Raw genomic sequence first — 17680 nt, forward strand, 5'->3', positions numbered from 1 at the left:
ATTAACAGAGCTACCAAGAATATTGTTACAGTAACACAAAAATCAACTCTGACCCCAACACAAGACACAAAGTGGCAGTCAGGTTGAAAGCACATAATGAGCTGATGTCCAAAATCCCAAATCTAAAAGTGTAAAATTACGGGCACCAAGAAACTGGTGAGAAAAAGGCAGGCACAGTAAAATACAAAAGTAATACAGGTAAGTAATAATAAAACTGAGAACTAACCAGAAGCCTCAGAGAACCAGGCAGGAACACAGAGGAGACCCGAGAACAGTCACAAGTCACAGGAACACAGGAGATACAAGAGACAGAGGACTGACATGAGGAAGGAAGCAGACGAACTGACAAAGAGTGATGGGAAAACACAGGCTTAAATTACTAGGAATGCTTAACAAATGAAACACAGCTGTATGCAGTAAAAGGGCAGAAAAGAGACAAAGACAGGAGGTAGAAAGTCTCAACAAGACATAAGAGGATATAACTACAAAATTAAACAGGAACAAACAAAACTTGCTAAGGTTTAGGAAAAGATACAGGTTATATAGTAATGGATCATTTGACAGCATTGAGAATGTGTTAGAAAAGATAACTTCTCCCATGTGCATATTTTTCCAGTCCTTTCCAGTCAGAAAGTTGAACTTATAAACACTTGATTGTTCAGTTTCAGTTATGGTCCTGGAGCAACACGACATCAGATAGTGCTTCGTCATGACAAGGCTAGCTGCTTCCCCTGATCCCAGTCTTAATGTTAACCTGAGTATCTAAAATAACCTGCTGCAAGCAACATAGCTTCATATTTAGCATAGACACGAGAGTGGGATTAACCTCAACATTATTTTACTAATGGCAACAAAGTGAGGACATTTCCCAAAACATTTGACAACAACAGATTTGTTTGGTTCTACTATAGTTTGATTCATCACATTTCTCTCTGTAGCAGTGTAGAGATGAAGTAAGATGCAAGTCATTTTGTCTAAAATGGTGTCACAGCCCCGCCTGTCATGCTTCGGCTGTAATCTCCGTTGTATAAGATGAAAGCCTGCTACTGCAGACCTTGTGTTTATTAATCAGGCCAGATTTAAAGGAGCCAGTTGTTCAGGTTGTTCTTTCTGTCCCTCTAATTCTCCTGAAGGGCCACTCCATCATGAGGGGCCAAACACACTCTGGAGCTCAACATAAATACTGGAATCATGTGTCAGTCCTTGCCTGTTTATGAGCAGCACCTGACATAGTTATTGCTCTAATGATTTAACTTTGTGATTATTTGCTGTTTGTTATTGTATGGTTATCTTATTTAATGCAACAATAGAGAAGGGAATAAGGGAATAGATTATGATATCATAATAAAGACGTAATAAGAAGGGCAGGGGCAGCTCCCTCGATAGTTCATCCCATCATCCTGTCCCAAGGCTAAGGCTGATTACTGAAGTGGCCACCACTGTTGCATAACAGCTGTCATCTAATCATATTCATCTCCTGTACTCGGTCTGGCCTCCTCACTACATGGAGCAAAGTCGTTTTCTCCCCTGCAGTGAGGATTAGCTATTGGTAAACAAATGGTGACATGGTGTTAATGCTGTAATGTCTGGTTTCTCGTTACAAGATGTTCTTATACTTGTCACTGTGGTTTGGGAAAAGCCTCAAGTCACGTTTTACATGGTTAAACTGAAGTCTGAGGATATTTTCTGCTGTCTGGGTTGAGATGAATGGGCATCCCTTGGTTTTATGAATTCTGAAGTTTTAAAAACACATACTTCTCCCTTTTTTTCTCTGAGAATTTAACATTTTAGTGATGTCCTCCTTTTCCTTTTGTGGACATAAGCTCAGTGTTTGCTCATGTAACATTTATGCTGCAGTTTTGATCAGTTTATTGTGCTGAAGAGAGTGGGCCTCAAGAGAATGCCCTGGTTAAATAAAAGCTTGTTTCTTTCAGGTTGCAAATGTGTTTGTATGAGCCCCAGCTTGTGTATGGTGACAAACCCTGTGCACAGCAGCACTTCTCTTCTGGGTGCTGCTGTTAAAAGGGTAAACCACAGCAGATTAAAAAAAAATCAATATTTCAGTACAGCAGGATACTATTGACACTGTTTCATTCGTCACATTAAAAGTGTCATGTCTCCCGCTGCTCCTGCAGCAAAAGACAAACTATTTTTTTGGTACCTCTGCCCACTTTATCCAATCAGGACAGCGAACTCCATAAAGAGGTGGTCCGGTTATGTGAACACACAAAGAGCAGGATCCATGTGTTCTGGTTCTGACACCAGCAATGACAGAACAGTGAAAGCTACCGATTCCAGGTCAAACTGCCAAACAGGCCAAATGAGGACGAATGCTTGAAAAACAAAAATGGGCAAAAAGAGCCTCTGAAAAAAGGGAGAAGTTGTTCAAGAGTGGCGACATAGAGAGGAGGAATCACTAAATACAAAACAGACAGGAAGTTCATTTAAAATTCATCCCAACTTAAAAGCTATCTTCATATTATCTTGAGTGATCTATCTGGTCGTTGTTTTTCATTAAATACATTGCAGCTGGCTAGGTGTATGTGTTTCAACACTTGACATAAAAGACGCTTGGCTGGAAACAGATTGTCAGAATCATTTGGAGTGAGAGAAACATGGTTTCCAGAATGCCTCCATGGCACGTTTTCGACAGCGTGGTCCCGCTCTGCTTCAGAGCGAGCAGACTACATAACACTCATCCTACTGTACATTGAGCGCGGCCACGACGTGCGTGCGTCGGTGGGAACCCTCTGTACGGCGTCGGTGTTGGAGAGCTTACCAGCCACACGGCGCGGTGTAGGTGGCGGACAGGCAGCGAGCGGATAAAAACAAAATCTATATCGGGACAGCCCCAGCTGTCAGCGGCAGAAACCTGAACAGGTGGCCCCTTCAGTGTCTTAGCAGTACGCGTCAAGGTGCAGAGACCCTCAACAGCTTGCCTCGCCCGCTAATCTCCTCTCTGACGACAGCGCATTTACCTCGTGTGCGTAAAACCGGGAGTACAGCAGGTTCGGGGTTCGCGGGTCTGATCAGACGGCAGGATTGTACTCAGCAGTGTCGACCGAGTCCTCTTCACGAAGTTGCGTCTCGGAAAGCGTCTGTGTTTTGAGGCTTGATTGAAGAGTTGGATACGATGACTCTGTGTTGGATTTTATAATCTCTCCCCTCTGTGTTTGGATTGTCCAGCAGCTGTAACGACTGACACTGATAACAAAGCATGTTGCCAGAAATAAATAACAAGGTGAGGAACTTTGATTTGTTAGTGGATTTGGTTGCCAGGTTGCTAAAATAGAAGTTTCTTGTGTTTCTTTTAAAGGTAATTTATACTCAGAGTGTGACTGTGATTTTATGACCATGCAGTGTAAGTGTGTGTATTGTTATTACCTTACTTTGTCTCTTATAATAGCACCCTAATATCTCTCTTTTGTGAACTTCCTATATTTGGTTTTCCATGGAATAAGAATGTATTTTTGCCCAGATACAGGGCTTCATTCCAGGTTATTTCCATTTTACACCCTCCACAGGTATCCTTTTACAAGTACAAACTCGATAATTACAATTCACCTGACATTCTCTCTTTCATTTTTATTGATCAGTGCCAAGAATGTGAAATTATTCTCACTTTTGGAATTATTCATGTTTCTCCTCCACAAGTTGTCTCTCTTTGAATGCTTTTTTTTCCGTCCCCCTTTCCTCCTGACCTCATGCCAAGTTATGATGAAAAATCTGATCCATTTCTATTTCAGTCGTTGTTTAGCCTACTTATTTCAGTGTTTGTTGTGCTGACAGATTCTGTAAGTCTATATGGGTTCTGGTGTATTCCTCACGCCTTACATGGAAAGTGATATAAATTTAACCCTTGCTGTTTTTGGATCATATAAGAACTTTGTTGCCTTTGCTGTCTATACTAAGACATGTTACAAAACTAATTATCCTATGGACTAACGTTCATTTTGATCATATGGATTGATCAGTGAGTGGGCTTGCTTAACACGCTCCCTTCCTGGTGGTCACATTTGATGCACCAATGACAAGCAGAGGGCGATGTGATTAAACATCGAACAGTGTGTGCCTGATAGCTGATGGTGTGTGTGTGAGCAGTGTTTTACAGTGTGTTGATGTTTACCGACACTTACTCCTGCTTTTATTGCTTTGCTGACCCTCTGACCAACTGACCCTGCAGGCGTGACCCTTAATGAGCCAAAGCTCCTCGCTCACACCTGCTGGGATGATCCAGCAAAGACCCCCAGTGACACGAATAGAGTCCACATTCACTTTTATTTCTTGTCTTCGCTTCCATTTGTTTCCTTATTTATTCATGCATCTTTATTTAAACGGATCCGCACAATATGCCCACTTTTATGTACATTTCATGTGTGCACTCGTACACAGAAAAGACAATTTACAGCATCATACATGGGAATTATACTGTATCTGACTCTGTGTTTAAAGTATTATGTAATTTCATATGTAAACCTGTGGGCAGAGATACTAGCTGTCACTGACTGACAGTGTAACCTACATATATTAAACCCTTGCTGTTTTGGCTCTTAAGAAAGCATTATATACATTATTTTATGTTTTATTAACTAAGATTAGAATTACAGAATCATGTTGCCTTATGTACTCACCAAAATATCTATAACTTGACATTCCAGTTTCTTCTCATACTTCAGATAGAGGTGTTCATACATCAAAGGGGAATAAAAGGTCACAGTCAGCAATTTTCTTTGGCGCTTGGACACATGTCATGATGTCACTGGGTTTCCACTGGCTCAGTGCTCATTAGCCAGGCTTACAGCAGGCCTTTACAGGTGATGCTTTTTAGACACCAACCTGCCCAATGACCTACAGGGCTCCTGCTGTCACTCACAGCGCTCCTGAGATTGTAACACGACTACATCATTGTACCGTACCCTTTCCTGGCTACATGTCATTTGTCCTATTCAAGGACTATATTAAGTTCAATGCTGGCGATGGTTTGCTGGACGGGTTCAGTGTCCGATCCTCGTCTGACTTCGTTGAGATGAGTCAATTAAGCTTCTCCTCCCTCTGAACAAGACTGTCGTGACACAGATCAGAAGTTGCTTTTGCTTCTCAGTCAATGTTGAGATTATGATCGGTAAGCTGTTTCCTATCCAGCACCTGTGGACTTCACCACACCCAGCCTGCCTCACCCCTTCCCTCCCTCCCTCCCTCCCTCCCAACTGTCTGTCTGGCAGAGTGACTTTAGCACGTATCCCCATATGGGGCTTAGCTTTATTTCACCCATGTGGTGTTACCCAACACAGCTGCACGCTCAGCCGTTGATTAATAAGGCACGTGTAAGCTGTCTTGGCACAGAAAGTGTACAGAATCATCCCAAACTTGCGTTGTTCTCTTTTTTTTAAATATCTGTCTCTGTTGCCTTTTAGAGAACATATTTATAGTTCCCCTCCAACACATTCAGTGACTCTCCAGTGTGCGCAGGCTTGGAGACACGTGAGCAGACACATGTATGTGCACGTGTTCATACACCTGCACAAACCAGCACACACACTGAGAATACTGGATCGTTGTTGCTGGTTTTCTTCTTTTTTTTTTCTACAGAAGCAATCTATTTTAGGATCATAGTGCATTATTTCTGCCAGTCTGGTTGCAACCTCGCTCAGCTACCCACAGGCTGTGTGTTTGTGAAGAGCCTGGAGAATCCAGGCGGCATGAGCACAAGAAGCTGTTTCATGATTATTTAACATGACTGCCTTAATCTCTCACGGTGTAAAAGGATTTCTACATCTGACTTTGGAAATGATGTTGTTATGCTTTGCACTGTGAATCATTGAATATGAAAAGTAGGGTTACCCACAGAAATAGCAAGCTCCTTTTTCTTAATCTTTTTGTGTATTTTATGAATTGCTCTTATTCCTCCCACAGACGTCACGACCAGAGGCCTTCCCTCACCCTCACAGGCTCCCTGTAGAAGGCAACCGCCTTGGAACAAACCGGCCCTGCTCACAGGTCAGCACGTCCCCTCAGCAAGAAGCTGACAATACCAACATGTTTTACAAACTACGCTATCTTTCCCCCTTGTGTTTGAGATATTTTGGATTATTCTGTCAACCCAGAACATCAGAGAGAAACATCAGAGAGAAAAATTCCTATTGTTTTTCCTTCACAATTTAGGTCACCCACATGGACATTTTAGGAATGAGATCTTAGTAAAACATGGATGCAACTGTACACATCTGTCTGCACACATGTGGTTATGTAGTGTCATGCAATGCAGATTTCCACTGATATAAGTGCATCTCCCTGAAGCAGCATGCCTCCCAGTTATGTACATCAGCGTAACTGTGTTTACTTCCTCTGCCTGTTGTGGCAGGTGCATGCAACTATATTTAGCCCTATCTCTATGCGTCATACCCAAGTTGGCAGATCCTGCAGCAGCTCTTAACACATGAAATGAAAATCAGAACTATCTACTGTATAGATGGAGAGCTTTTCTTTCTAGTAATAATTAATATGAAATAATTTATTATGTTGCTCATAGAGCACATTGCTAAAGTCTGCTTCATAGTATATAGGGGCAGCTCTGTTTTGAATTGTTCCACCTGAAATATGAGTGGAATTACAGCTCTTAGATATAGAATCAAAATGGCTTTTGACACATACACAACTTGGCACAGCACAGTGGTCTCATTTTGGCCACCACTGACAGCACTGAGCCCGTCAAGGCTGTGACACATGTAATCGTGCTCTCAGAGCAAGCAGCATGGCAGTCAGAGAAAAGCAGGTTGCTGCTCTTCATCCCCCCCACAGACCCGACACAAACAGACTCTGTCAGGACCTAGCCTCGCAGGCTTTGTCCCCATTTCATTCTCACCATGATCAGTAATTCCAGCCGCTACATGCTGGGGGGGTCCCGGTCACCTGAGCCTCCACAGACCAATGCATGTGAAAGGGCTGAAAACACAAACCAAATCTGACGAGGTGCAGCTAAACACACACTCATGAAAAAATTAAAAGGAATGTATCAAGCTTGTAGCTACAGTGTAAAAAGAATAATACATTTAGACTTGCACTTGCTGATTTGCTCTCTCTGTAGCTGCTTTTGTTGTCTGTTTACAGCTGGATCTGCTGCTCAGTTTTTGTTATTCTGTTGAATCATAAACACAAACAAAGATCTTAAAGGAGACACAAAATGCTCATTTTCAGGTTCATAGTTTTGTGTTGTGATACTACTAGACGAGGTTTGATGCTCAAAAACCACATAAGTTTCCTCATACTGTCCAGTCTCACAGCACTGTATTCCCCCTCCTGCCCCTGAAATGCTCTGTTTAAGATTTGAAGGCCCCCCCCTGAATACCAAATCTGCTCTGATTGGTCAGCTCACACATGCCTGAGCCAGCACTGTCACATGTGTCACTGTGGCATAATGTGATATCACAAAGTCAGGGAATTAAGGCGAGACTACTGACGAGACCTTTTAAGCTTGTTTTCTGTTGGGAAGAGGAGGCCCTGTTGGCTTTTAAAACTTTCAAGACCTTTTACTTGTACAACATACATAACAAATTGCGGGAGAAAGAGAAGCATAATGGGTCTCTTTAAAAGCCTTCTAGCTGTGGAAGTTGGTCAGTTTTTTTTTTGCTGGTTTTCCCAAATATTCACATTTTGTTAATTAGACTGCACTTTATCTAAACAGAAATACCTGACTGGAAGATCTTGTGTCCTCCAACACTTGACCATATTTTATTTGTGTCTTGTCTTTAGCTGTGTTCCTAATTTAAATTTAAATAAAATGTCTCTCATTTTCAGAAGTTTGCTCCCGGTGTGGGAACCTTGCCTCAGCTTGAGCCGCCAGTGGTCCAGGTGGTGGTCAGCAATGCCAAAAATCAACACCAGCAGTCGGACAACATCCTGCCCCAAATCGCCACCAAAGGGGGCCAAAACAACTATCCGACACACCAGGTGAGACGCTCACACTAGCAGCATATAATGTACAAGAGTTGCGATAGTTACGTGAAAACATAATGTAGTTAGCACTGTATTATTTGACCTCTATATGCTCCTCATATAACAACAAACTTTCTCTATATGTGCTTATTGTGCAGGATGAGAGGCCGAAGCCCACACAGCAGTTCGCCATGCGCTTTGGTGCAGCAATGGACAAAGTGTCAGTCTCCCGTAACAGCAAGATCTTAAGCAACAAGCTGGAGAAAGAGAAATCATATGAGGGACAGAGGTTACCCATGTCCCCCATAGGTATGTTACTATGATTCAAATAGGAATGGCACAGAGATGTTATTTCACTTGTTAAGGGCGTGCCAACAAAAATATGTAACTAAGAAACAAACTCTCCTGGTGCAATAAAAATAGCACACTGGCATTGAAGTTGATTATTCGCAATCCTCTGCTTTTGGCAGAGGTGTAATCAATATAAAAGTGAATCATCCTCCTCCTCTTACTTCCTGTTGCAGAGGCACTGAAGAACTTCCAGGAGCGACTGACGGAGTTTGAGCAGGAGGAGATCATGGACTACGCAGAGATCTGGTTCATGGGCGTGGGCTCTCAGAAGATTGAGGGTTCCCAAGGCACACCGCAGAACAACGGATATGATGACGAGCATGGAAGCTACATCAGGGTAATGTGTTAGCCAGGGTTTTTAAAGTTAGCAGGGACAACCTACTAAATACTTCACTGTATATTTAAAAATATTGAATATATATGAAATATATTTTTGAATATTCTTAAAATGATCTTGCACCTTAAATACAGCCTGCAATGATTTAACTGGCTAATACATTTCAGTAACACATTGTTAGGTACCGGTTCTCATCCAAGGTCATCCAATACTGAAGCTGCTTTGTCATACAGCACAACAGAGCATTTTTGCATCTGTGTGTGACGCACAAAGCCTTCACTTTAGTGTCTGTGTGTCTTGTTAAGTATTAGGCTGCACAGTGATTTATTGTAACGTTAGGGCAGCTTGCTTACATGTTTGCACAAGGCACCCTAGGTATTTATTTTTGCTAAACATTTGTTAGATTCATGTTGTTGAATAGATTTTTATTTTTATGAGAAAATACTCCAATATATGACATCAAATCAATGGTGGTCTACCACAGTGTACTTATGTCATTGCAATGCTCAGTGGTAGCATTTACAAGCAGAAACTGTTTAGAAAGTTATTTGTTGTCTCAAGAGCTTTTGAACATTTGTCAGCTGCCATTGCCAACAAACAGCTTTGTGGGCTGACCTACAAACATTAAACAAACATCTTGAGGAAGATATGTGTGAGCATCTTGCACTGAAAAAGTGTGCAGTTTTGCCCCCAAATTTTAGATGATAACATCTGCCAGAGACATCTGAATGCACCAACAAGGAGTTTTTTAAATTGTGATGAATTATCTACTGAATCTCTAGCAATTTTAGATAATGTTGGCCCTCATTCATACTGTATAAAATGTCCACATTTTGTATTTGTTTTCTTTGTTATTGTTCTATAAAAGGCTCCATCATTATTCAGATTTCATGTCAGCCTTTTCTAAGTACCAGTTTTATTCTTTTATTTATTTCACAAGGGAGTCTTTTTCAAGACAGCAGCATAAAAACAGTTTTACACCAAGGAACAATTCAGTGATCAAGTAGTCCCTAATCCTATTTTTGTCATCTTCCATTCTTAACAAATAGTCAAGTTTAGGGTGTTTCTGAAACTCACACCAAGATGAATGTGCAAATACTTTTCACAAATTAAAGGAATGAATGATGCTCCGAATGTTGCAGCAGCTGAGTTTTAGGTGTTAGTAGAAAAATCAACTAATGAGGCAGTTAATGCAATAGTGCAATAAGTGTATTTTCCAACATTGTAATTGGAACACCAAATAAACCTCACATGTCTAAAACCATGCAGAGACATGAAACTGAAATAATTTCAAACTAAGAAAATAGGATGAAAATGTCAGGACACAATGTTAGTTTTCATTTCACACACACACAATCATGCTCTCAGGCCTCCCGGCTGAATTGTACATGACCAGATGCCTTGACATGACCTTAATCCTGCAGCTGCACGCACCGCTCTGCTGGATTGAATTCATTGTCAAGTTCTGTTTACAATAAGCTGAACTGAGCTCATCAAACTCTCTGACAACAGGCTTAACTGTCTTGTGAAAACCAGGTGACCAACAGAGAGTTGTGTATTACACCATATGTAATGAAAGAGCTGCTTAAGGCTGAGTGACTGACCATTGTCTTGACTCTAATATCTCTGTCGAGACTCAACTAACTGTCACAGGCTTTAAAGCCACAGAAAAGTCAGCACTGTAGCTGTACACACACTGCAGGTTATTCCTGTAGTTCGGTGTTGTGATTTTTTCATGTAGGATATTTTGCTGTTATTTTTTTGTTAAAAGCAGAAGGGAACATGCAATCCTAGTACTGCAGAAGCCCTGCACGGCAATTGAATAATACATTTTAAGGCACCTTGAAAAAAGATCCCATTAAAACATTTTTTTTCACTTGTTCTTAAGTCCGTAATATCACATGTAATGTCACATAAATAATCAAGTATTTATGTGCTCTTCCTCTTGCTCTTCCAGGTGCTGCATGACCACATTGGCTACAGGTTTGAAGTGCTTGAAGTGATTGGGAAAGGCTCCTTTGGGCAGGTCCTCAAATGTCTGGACCACAAGACCAATGAACTCGTGGCCATTAAAATGATACGCAATAAGAAGAGGTACATGTAAACCCAAACTTATGACACTTATATATTGCATTTACACCAGGTCACCTCAAATTTAGCATATTAATTACAAAATTCATCCTGTATTACTTTCGCATTTAAATGACACAATACCTTGCACATTTTAAAAGTTGACTTCACTTTCAAAAAAGTCAAGAAACCGATTGCCTCAGCCACCAAGTAAAGTAGACTATTACATTTAAATTGTATGAGCTAAAAGTTTTTAGCAACTTAAAATTATTAGTTGATTTGAGAATTTTAGAATAATTGGTTTCCTCAATTTTTTTTAGGTAAAGTCACTTGGGATTTTACAGTGTACTTCACACACTTGATAGCAACAAAAACAATTACCGTAAGTAAGTACCGAGATAATTTTAAGAAATCATAATATGAATCACTTTTTATTCTATTTTATTTTTGTATGGAAGAAATGCTCTTGATGTAAGAAGGATTTTTTCAGAATCTGAGTCAGCAGTTACACTGTAAAATCTGACAAATTTAATCAATTTAAGAAATTTAAGAAATTTACATTCTAAGTTGTTGAAAATTTATAGCTCGTGTAAGTTAAATTTAATTAACTACTTATACTTTACTCTGTAATTTTGAGGTGATCGATAGGTGATTCTGACTTTTTTAAAGTAAACTTTTAAAATTTGTACAATGTAGAGTGACACTTTGTTCGTGAAGTCATTTGGTGAACATGCAAGGCAACTGAATAATACATTTTAAGGCACCTTGAAAAAAGATCCCATTAAAAAAGAATGTTTCACTTCTTCTTAAGTCATAAACACAAAGAGAAAACAGTTTAGGTCAGACGCTGAAAATCTGAGGATTTTCTTATTTTCCTCCTCGGGCTTCCATATAATTTTGCATCTTAACAAAAGGATATTATACATTCTTGCTTTTTTGCCTGTGGTCCAATTTCAGTTTTGACCCTCCAAATGGAAATTTTTGGCCAACCCTGCTGTGTACAATGAGTTATTTCTCACATTTAAGAAGTCAACTTTTGGCACTCATTAGAGATCTGATACATCGTTGTAAGGTTTTCCCACATGTCCACACCGGGATTATTTTACATGTTAGGAGTCTGCCAAATGGTTTAGATCCTGATTTAGCATGATACAAGTCGGCACCTCAGGGTGTTATCTTACCTGTCCTTCCTCACTGTAGATCACAGTGGCAGCAACTGCTCCAGTCCTGTAGGTTAGATGCAGGCGACATCGGGTCCTACCACTACTTCAATAATGCAGAAAACAAAATGGGTGCAAACAGCCACAGCAGCGCCTGTGTTCACAGATCTTATCTCTCCTGGAAGAGGACTGTGTATCACTGACATTAAGAAATGTCAAAAGATTTTAGGAACTGGTGTGCTGGGAGAAAACTCTGTATCAGATACAATAGTATTCTATTTTTTATTACCATTTGTCAGAATTTGACGCTCAGAACTTGGATACCTACATTTATTAATTGTGGGTCTGCTAAATCTGAAAATTCGTCAATAAATACTATCAAAATCACATGATTATTTTAATCTGTAGGTTTCATCACCAAGCTCTGGTGGAGCTGAAGATCCTGGACGTGATAAAGAGGAAAGACAAAGACAACCTCCACAACGTCATCCACATGAAGGAGTACTTCTACTTCCGCAATCACCTCTGCATCTCCTTTGAGCTCCTCGGGTTAGTATGCTCACGCTGTGCTCTATACTCTATGACTATGAAGACATGACTGAATAATTCATCTGTTAATCCAAGGTATTCAAGGTGTGCCACCTTTCCTCAGGTACAACAGCAGGGTGAGATCAGTGTACTGTCTTATTCAAGGCGCTTCTCACTTGTCTCTATTCATTACTTCTAATGCTATGTGACTGCAGTCAATCAGGACTTAAGTGATCACCTGTGTACCTTTCGCCATCTGTATTGCCACTGATATCTATTTGAGGGGATATAGTTTTGTGTATCACTCCGGCTCAATGACCTTTAGAGGACGTCTTGGGCTGCCACCTTGTCTAACATTACTGTCACCGAATCCTTTAGTTAAGGCCTTGATTAGGGCCCTATCTCTTACCCCTTCTTGCTTCATGGTGTGAAGGCTCCAGTTGCACAGTCTAAAGAAGTTTATGCTTATCACAACTGGCAGCAAATAGCAGGAGGATTCACTCTGTCTTTTTCTGAATGCGAGCGCAATCATAGATTATTTCCAAGTGCGAGCCTGGCAGTCAGCAGATGGTTTATTGCGAGTAATGTAAAGTGTAGAGTGACATTAAACTTAGCAGCCTTCTTTTTCAGAGTGTTTATTTGAGGACCGTGGGGAAGTGGTTAATGTGGTGCATGTTATTATAAATGAACCCGTATTGAGCTCACTCTGCTGTGTATTCTCAAGGTGTATCTGATATCGGCGTGTGCGTGTTGTTCCTAGAAGCGATAAGCGCAAGCTGATGTGGCATCAACTGCTGATACATTAAATAATTAAAGATGCAATATGTAAGAATTGGCCAGCTGTCAAATACTCAAAACAAATAGAATAACCATATACATATATAAACAAAAACAATGTGCGCATCAGTGTGCAGGAAAAAGAAAAGGGATATATATGTGTATATTTATATACTGCATACTGATTATGTGTATTCCATACTCCTGTTTGAACAAGGTGCATGGATCCAAAAAGAAAAAAATCTAAAATGCATTGAGAGAAATGGTTTTTGTTTTTTTTATGTTCTAACAACAGTATAAGCTAACCACACATCACAATTTGTGTCTTTCTTCAGGGTGAACTTGTACGAGCTCATTAAAAAAAACAACTTCCAGGGCTTCAGTCTGGCTCTCATCCGTCGCTTCACCCATGCTCTGCTCAGGTGCCTGCAGATGCTGCACAGGGAGAAGATCATCCACTGTGACCTCAAACCGGTATGACTTTATAGCTTCTGTCATACCTGAACTTAAATTTAGGATATAGAACATGAAACACATTTAAAATACAGTCCTGACATAAAACCTGATGTGGACCACACCTTCACAATCAATCTCTATACCTAGATACTTACAGCTAAAGAGTCCCTGGAACAACGGATGTGGATTTTGCACCATCTTGTGGAGCAAAGTAGTGTTGCAGCATATTTGAATGGTCTTGCTTCCCCTCTTTGAACAGGAGAACATCCTTCTATCTCAGAGAGGACCAGGGAACATCAAGGTTGTGGACTTTGGATCAAGCTGTTATGAACAACAAAGGGGTAAGAGCAGAGAAATTGTAAAAATACTTTTTTCAAATACTCAAGTACTGTACTCCAGTCCAATCTGTACTTCATTACACAATACATTTCAATACATTTATGCTCCTACCCATCTAAATCCCAGAAGGATTTTTTTTGTACTTGACAGTGTGTGAACATTTAAATAAAACCAACATGCCAACAGTTAAATGAATGGAAACATAAAATTAAACTGCCAGTCGATTTGACGAAACAAACAAACAGCAACAGAAACAAATCAGCAATTGTGTAAGTAACTGATGAATTATTTAAGCATTTTCCCATGTAAAAAATGGTTTCGGGGTTTTTAACAATTAGCTACTTTCCGTGTGTTGAATTACAGTTGACTAAATCATTTTGAGGTTTGACCCATTCGTTGGTCAGGCAACGCAAGACATTTGAAGATGTCTTATTTTGTGCTTATTTATTATAAATTTGATATAGCATAAATGGTATCAGCTACAAAGAATAAAAAAACAGTTGATTAGTCTGTCACTAATAATGTTTCCTCACTGCCTCTTCTTTCTTTTCCATTAGTTTACACCTACATCCAGAGTCGCTTCTACCGCTCTCCAGAGGTCATCCTGGGGCACCCCTACAGCATGGCCATCGACATGTGGAGTCTGGGTTGCATCCTTGCTGAGCTCTACACAGGCTATCCTCTTTTCCCAGGAGAGAGCGAGGCGGAGCAGATAGCTTGCATCATGGAGGTATAACATGGAGATCATTATGTGCACTCATGAATTGCATATATTTTGAAAGTTTCACAAATTGAAATGCATAATATGCTGTATAGGTTTTTTTGTGAGTTGCTTCAGTGTGTTAAGATGTCCTGAAATTTTACCTCACAGGTTCTCGGAATGCCTCCAAATGATTTTGTTCAGTCTGCATCGAGGAGGAGGTTGTTCTTTGGTGAGAATTTATCTTCCTTTTTGGTGTCTTATTTCTTTTTGTACACCAGTGTAGACTGGAATGGAGACTGGAATGGCAATTCTAACACTGTGTTTGATAATTGTGTGCAGACTCAAAAGGAAACCCCAGGAACATCACTAACAGCAAGGGGAAGAAGAGGAGACCCAACTCCAAGGAGCTGTCTGCTGCACTGAAAACTAATGACGCTTTGTTCTTAGACTTCATCAAACGCTGCCTCACGTATGTTCATTCTGTTAACATGTCTGTTAACATCCCTGTCACATTCTAAATGCATTTGAAAAAAATTATTTAACTTTTCAATTAAGTTTGGCCTCAGTAGTACATTTTTTTTTCTGTGTGTGTTTTCAGCTGGGATCCAACCAAGCGTATGACTCCTGATGAGGGCCTACAGCATGCATGGATCCTGGAGGGGAATTTCAACAAAGTTCGGCCAAGGCCAACCAGGCCAACTGTGAAGAAGACCTCTGACAGTTCAACCAGCACAGACAATAGAGGTGAGCCCAGTTTCCACAAGCAAGCTGAAAGCACATAAATATTACTTACTTCATACATAGACAACTAGTAGCTGGCTGCAGCTGCAGACATACCAATAGAGTTGTTTTGTTTTCACCTTATGCTGACATTTAATGTCCTTTTTACCATGTAGCTGCAGAGAAGGTCAACTCAGAGAGCAGCCCTACTGACAAGCTGAAGAGAGACAGTTCAGAAACAGGAACAAAAATGTCCCCCGCCGAACGTCTGCGGCCCATTGGGGCCTCAGCAGAGGAGGAGGTGTGTGAGAATGAGGGCAAGTTCTCTGCGGATACCAAGCAACAAGAAGGAGGTGGCGAGAGGCCTGTTCACATCATCATAAAGCCGAAAGAGGAAGTGGGCACAGAGAGGATGGATAGCCAGGAACCGTCTCAGTGTTTGCCCCTGATCATCTAACAAAGGGAATTGTGCTGCATTCATAACAAGCGGGAACTGGGAGCGTGTCTCACATCCCATCTGAGAGTGATCTGAATGGTTATGTAGAAGTAAATGGATGGTTGAGGGAAGGTTGCTTTTGTTGGCCCTACACACACAGAAAACGTAAAGATTATTCACATTCTCATTTGCTACAAACACTGCCACGTTGTGTTTGTGCCTGTATGATGTGACCGAACAACATATTAGAGAAGCGAGAGGCAGAGAAAGGTCTGGAACTTCAGGTTGGAAAGCAGCTAATCAAACAAAATACTGATGTACAGAGCGGACACACAGATCTTCAGCAAAGAGGGACATTTCCTTTTTATTGATTTAGGTATAGTCAAGTGTATTTTTTTTCTATGGAACTTGGAGTTTGTATGACAGTGAAATCATAAAACCAGTTCATCTTTTTTTTTTTTTTACAAAGGAGTCAGGATGCAGTTGCAGGCAGACATTTTGTTTGTATGTGTCACAACAGAGACGTTACAGTGTCTGCCACATAGAAATGCTAAAAATCAAATGGTTTAAAACACAGTTCATAGCACAGCCACAACTTCCTGCTGTCTCTGTCTCCTGTATTATTTATTGAACCCAATCTTTGCTGTGCATTGAAGTCTTTGATAAACAGGTTAGACTTTACACACTTATACGTTTTCAGTTTCCATGTTAAAAAACATAGTAGCTGACCTAAAAAAAAAGTGCATGGGTATGAAATTGATCATATTGTTGTTTTTGCATCTTATCATTTTTTTTTCTTTTCAACATTTTAGCATTACTTTCATAATGGTAAAAGTAAACAATTGTGTGCAATAAAGGCTGAGCCAAAAATGTTTTTTTTTTTTTTTTAAATTCATGTTAAAGGAATAATTGTCGTGTACTTTTTAATTGTAGAATGTTGGTGATGAAATATCGGTTATTAGTTATTTTGTTTATTTATTATGGAATATATTTGAGCCTATGTTTCATATTTGTTCAACAATTTAATTCAACAGTCATAAAAGATGTATTTGTAATAGAATGTATTGTATATTACTGCTGTAATTTCCTATGTCTGTGTAATACAGAACACATTTTAAGAAAATATTTCAGATATTTGAGGGTGTAGACAAGGTTTTACTTGTTGTGTTGTTTCTGTATGAAAGCATTTTGTATGTCTGTGTTATTCATAATATTTTTTATATTAGAAACAAAAAGACAATCCTATTATTGATAGTTTGTGCCTTGCAGTATTAGAAATCTTGCACTTTACTATTGTGTGTGCGTACACCTGGATTAGAAACTACTGGATGTCACACAGACAAGGGTTCAGAATACCCCACCGGGATCTCTTTTATCTAATGGTTACAGAGCATAATAAAACAGTTGTTTCATTATCATGTACATGTTCTTTGTACAATTGGTCAAAATGTTCATTTGAGAACAGAGATCTAATTGAAATTGATGATAGACTTGTGCCCTCACTGTCTATTAGCTTAGCAAGCAGAGATTCAATGAGGATGGATTGTAGCTGAAATGTGAAAAGTCAAGAAAAATCATTTTTATGTCTTTTATGATGAAATAAAACGTTGTTTCAAGGAGTACATGTTTTGATATTGCTTTTTTGCTTTGCCTTTTTAATCCTCATCGTTGTGTTTATGTTTGTTCTACATCTTGAAATGAAACCCAGGCCTCCTTATTCAAATCTGAGTCAGACCACAGACTATAGAATGCAACAAGGCATTATTTTCTGCAGTGTTAAGTTCTATAGTCTTAAATCAGAATAAATGTCAAATTTAAAAGTGTCTGCTAATTAGCCCCTTAAATTTTCACAGGCATGTGCTAAATAAGTA

At 39.8% G+C, this 17680-nt stretch overlaps 1 protein-coding gene across 2 annotated transcripts in view; it reads left to right on the forward strand.

The window, feature by feature from the left end:
• dyrk4 (dual-specificity tyrosine-(Y)-phosphorylation regulated kinase 4) overlaps positions 1-17428 on the forward strand; it is a 32826-nt gene extending 15398 nt beyond the window's left edge. The window contains exons 1-14 of one of the 2 annotated variants that reach the window (XM_037108262.1): positions 2707-3241; positions 5914-5997; positions 7795-7947; positions 8091-8241; positions 8457-8620; positions 10578-10714; positions 12259-12399; positions 13491-13629; positions 13871-13952; positions 14508-14680; positions 14822-14882; positions 14993-15122; positions 15252-15397; positions 15550-17428. In XM_037108262.1, the coding sequence (XP_036964157.1) occupies positions 3218-3241; positions 5914-5997; positions 7795-7947; positions 8091-8241; positions 8457-8620; positions 10578-10714; positions 12259-12399; positions 13491-13629; positions 13871-13952; positions 14508-14680; positions 14822-14882; positions 14993-15122; positions 15252-15397; positions 15550-15830 (1866 nt within the window). In that variant the 5' untranslated portion in view covers positions 2707-3217 and the 3' untranslated portion in view covers positions 15831-17428. Of the gene's footprint in view, positions 1-2706; positions 3242-5913; positions 5998-7794; positions 7948-8090; positions 8242-8456; positions 8621-10577; positions 10715-12258; positions 12400-13490; positions 13630-13870; positions 13953-14507; positions 14681-14821; positions 14883-14992; positions 15123-15251; positions 15398-15549 lie in introns of those variants that run through there. The other variant, XM_037108261.1, reaches the window with a different exon arrangement.
• The last annotated feature ends 252 nt before the right edge of the window (positions 17429-17680 follow it).

This window comes from Acanthopagrus latus, chromosome 8 (genome assembly GCF_904848185.1).
Source record: "Acanthopagrus latus isolate v.2019 chromosome 8, fAcaLat1.1, whole genome shotgun sequence".
Classification (NCBI taxonomy): Eukaryota; Metazoa; Chordata; class Actinopteri; order Spariformes; family Sparidae; genus Acanthopagrus; species Acanthopagrus latus.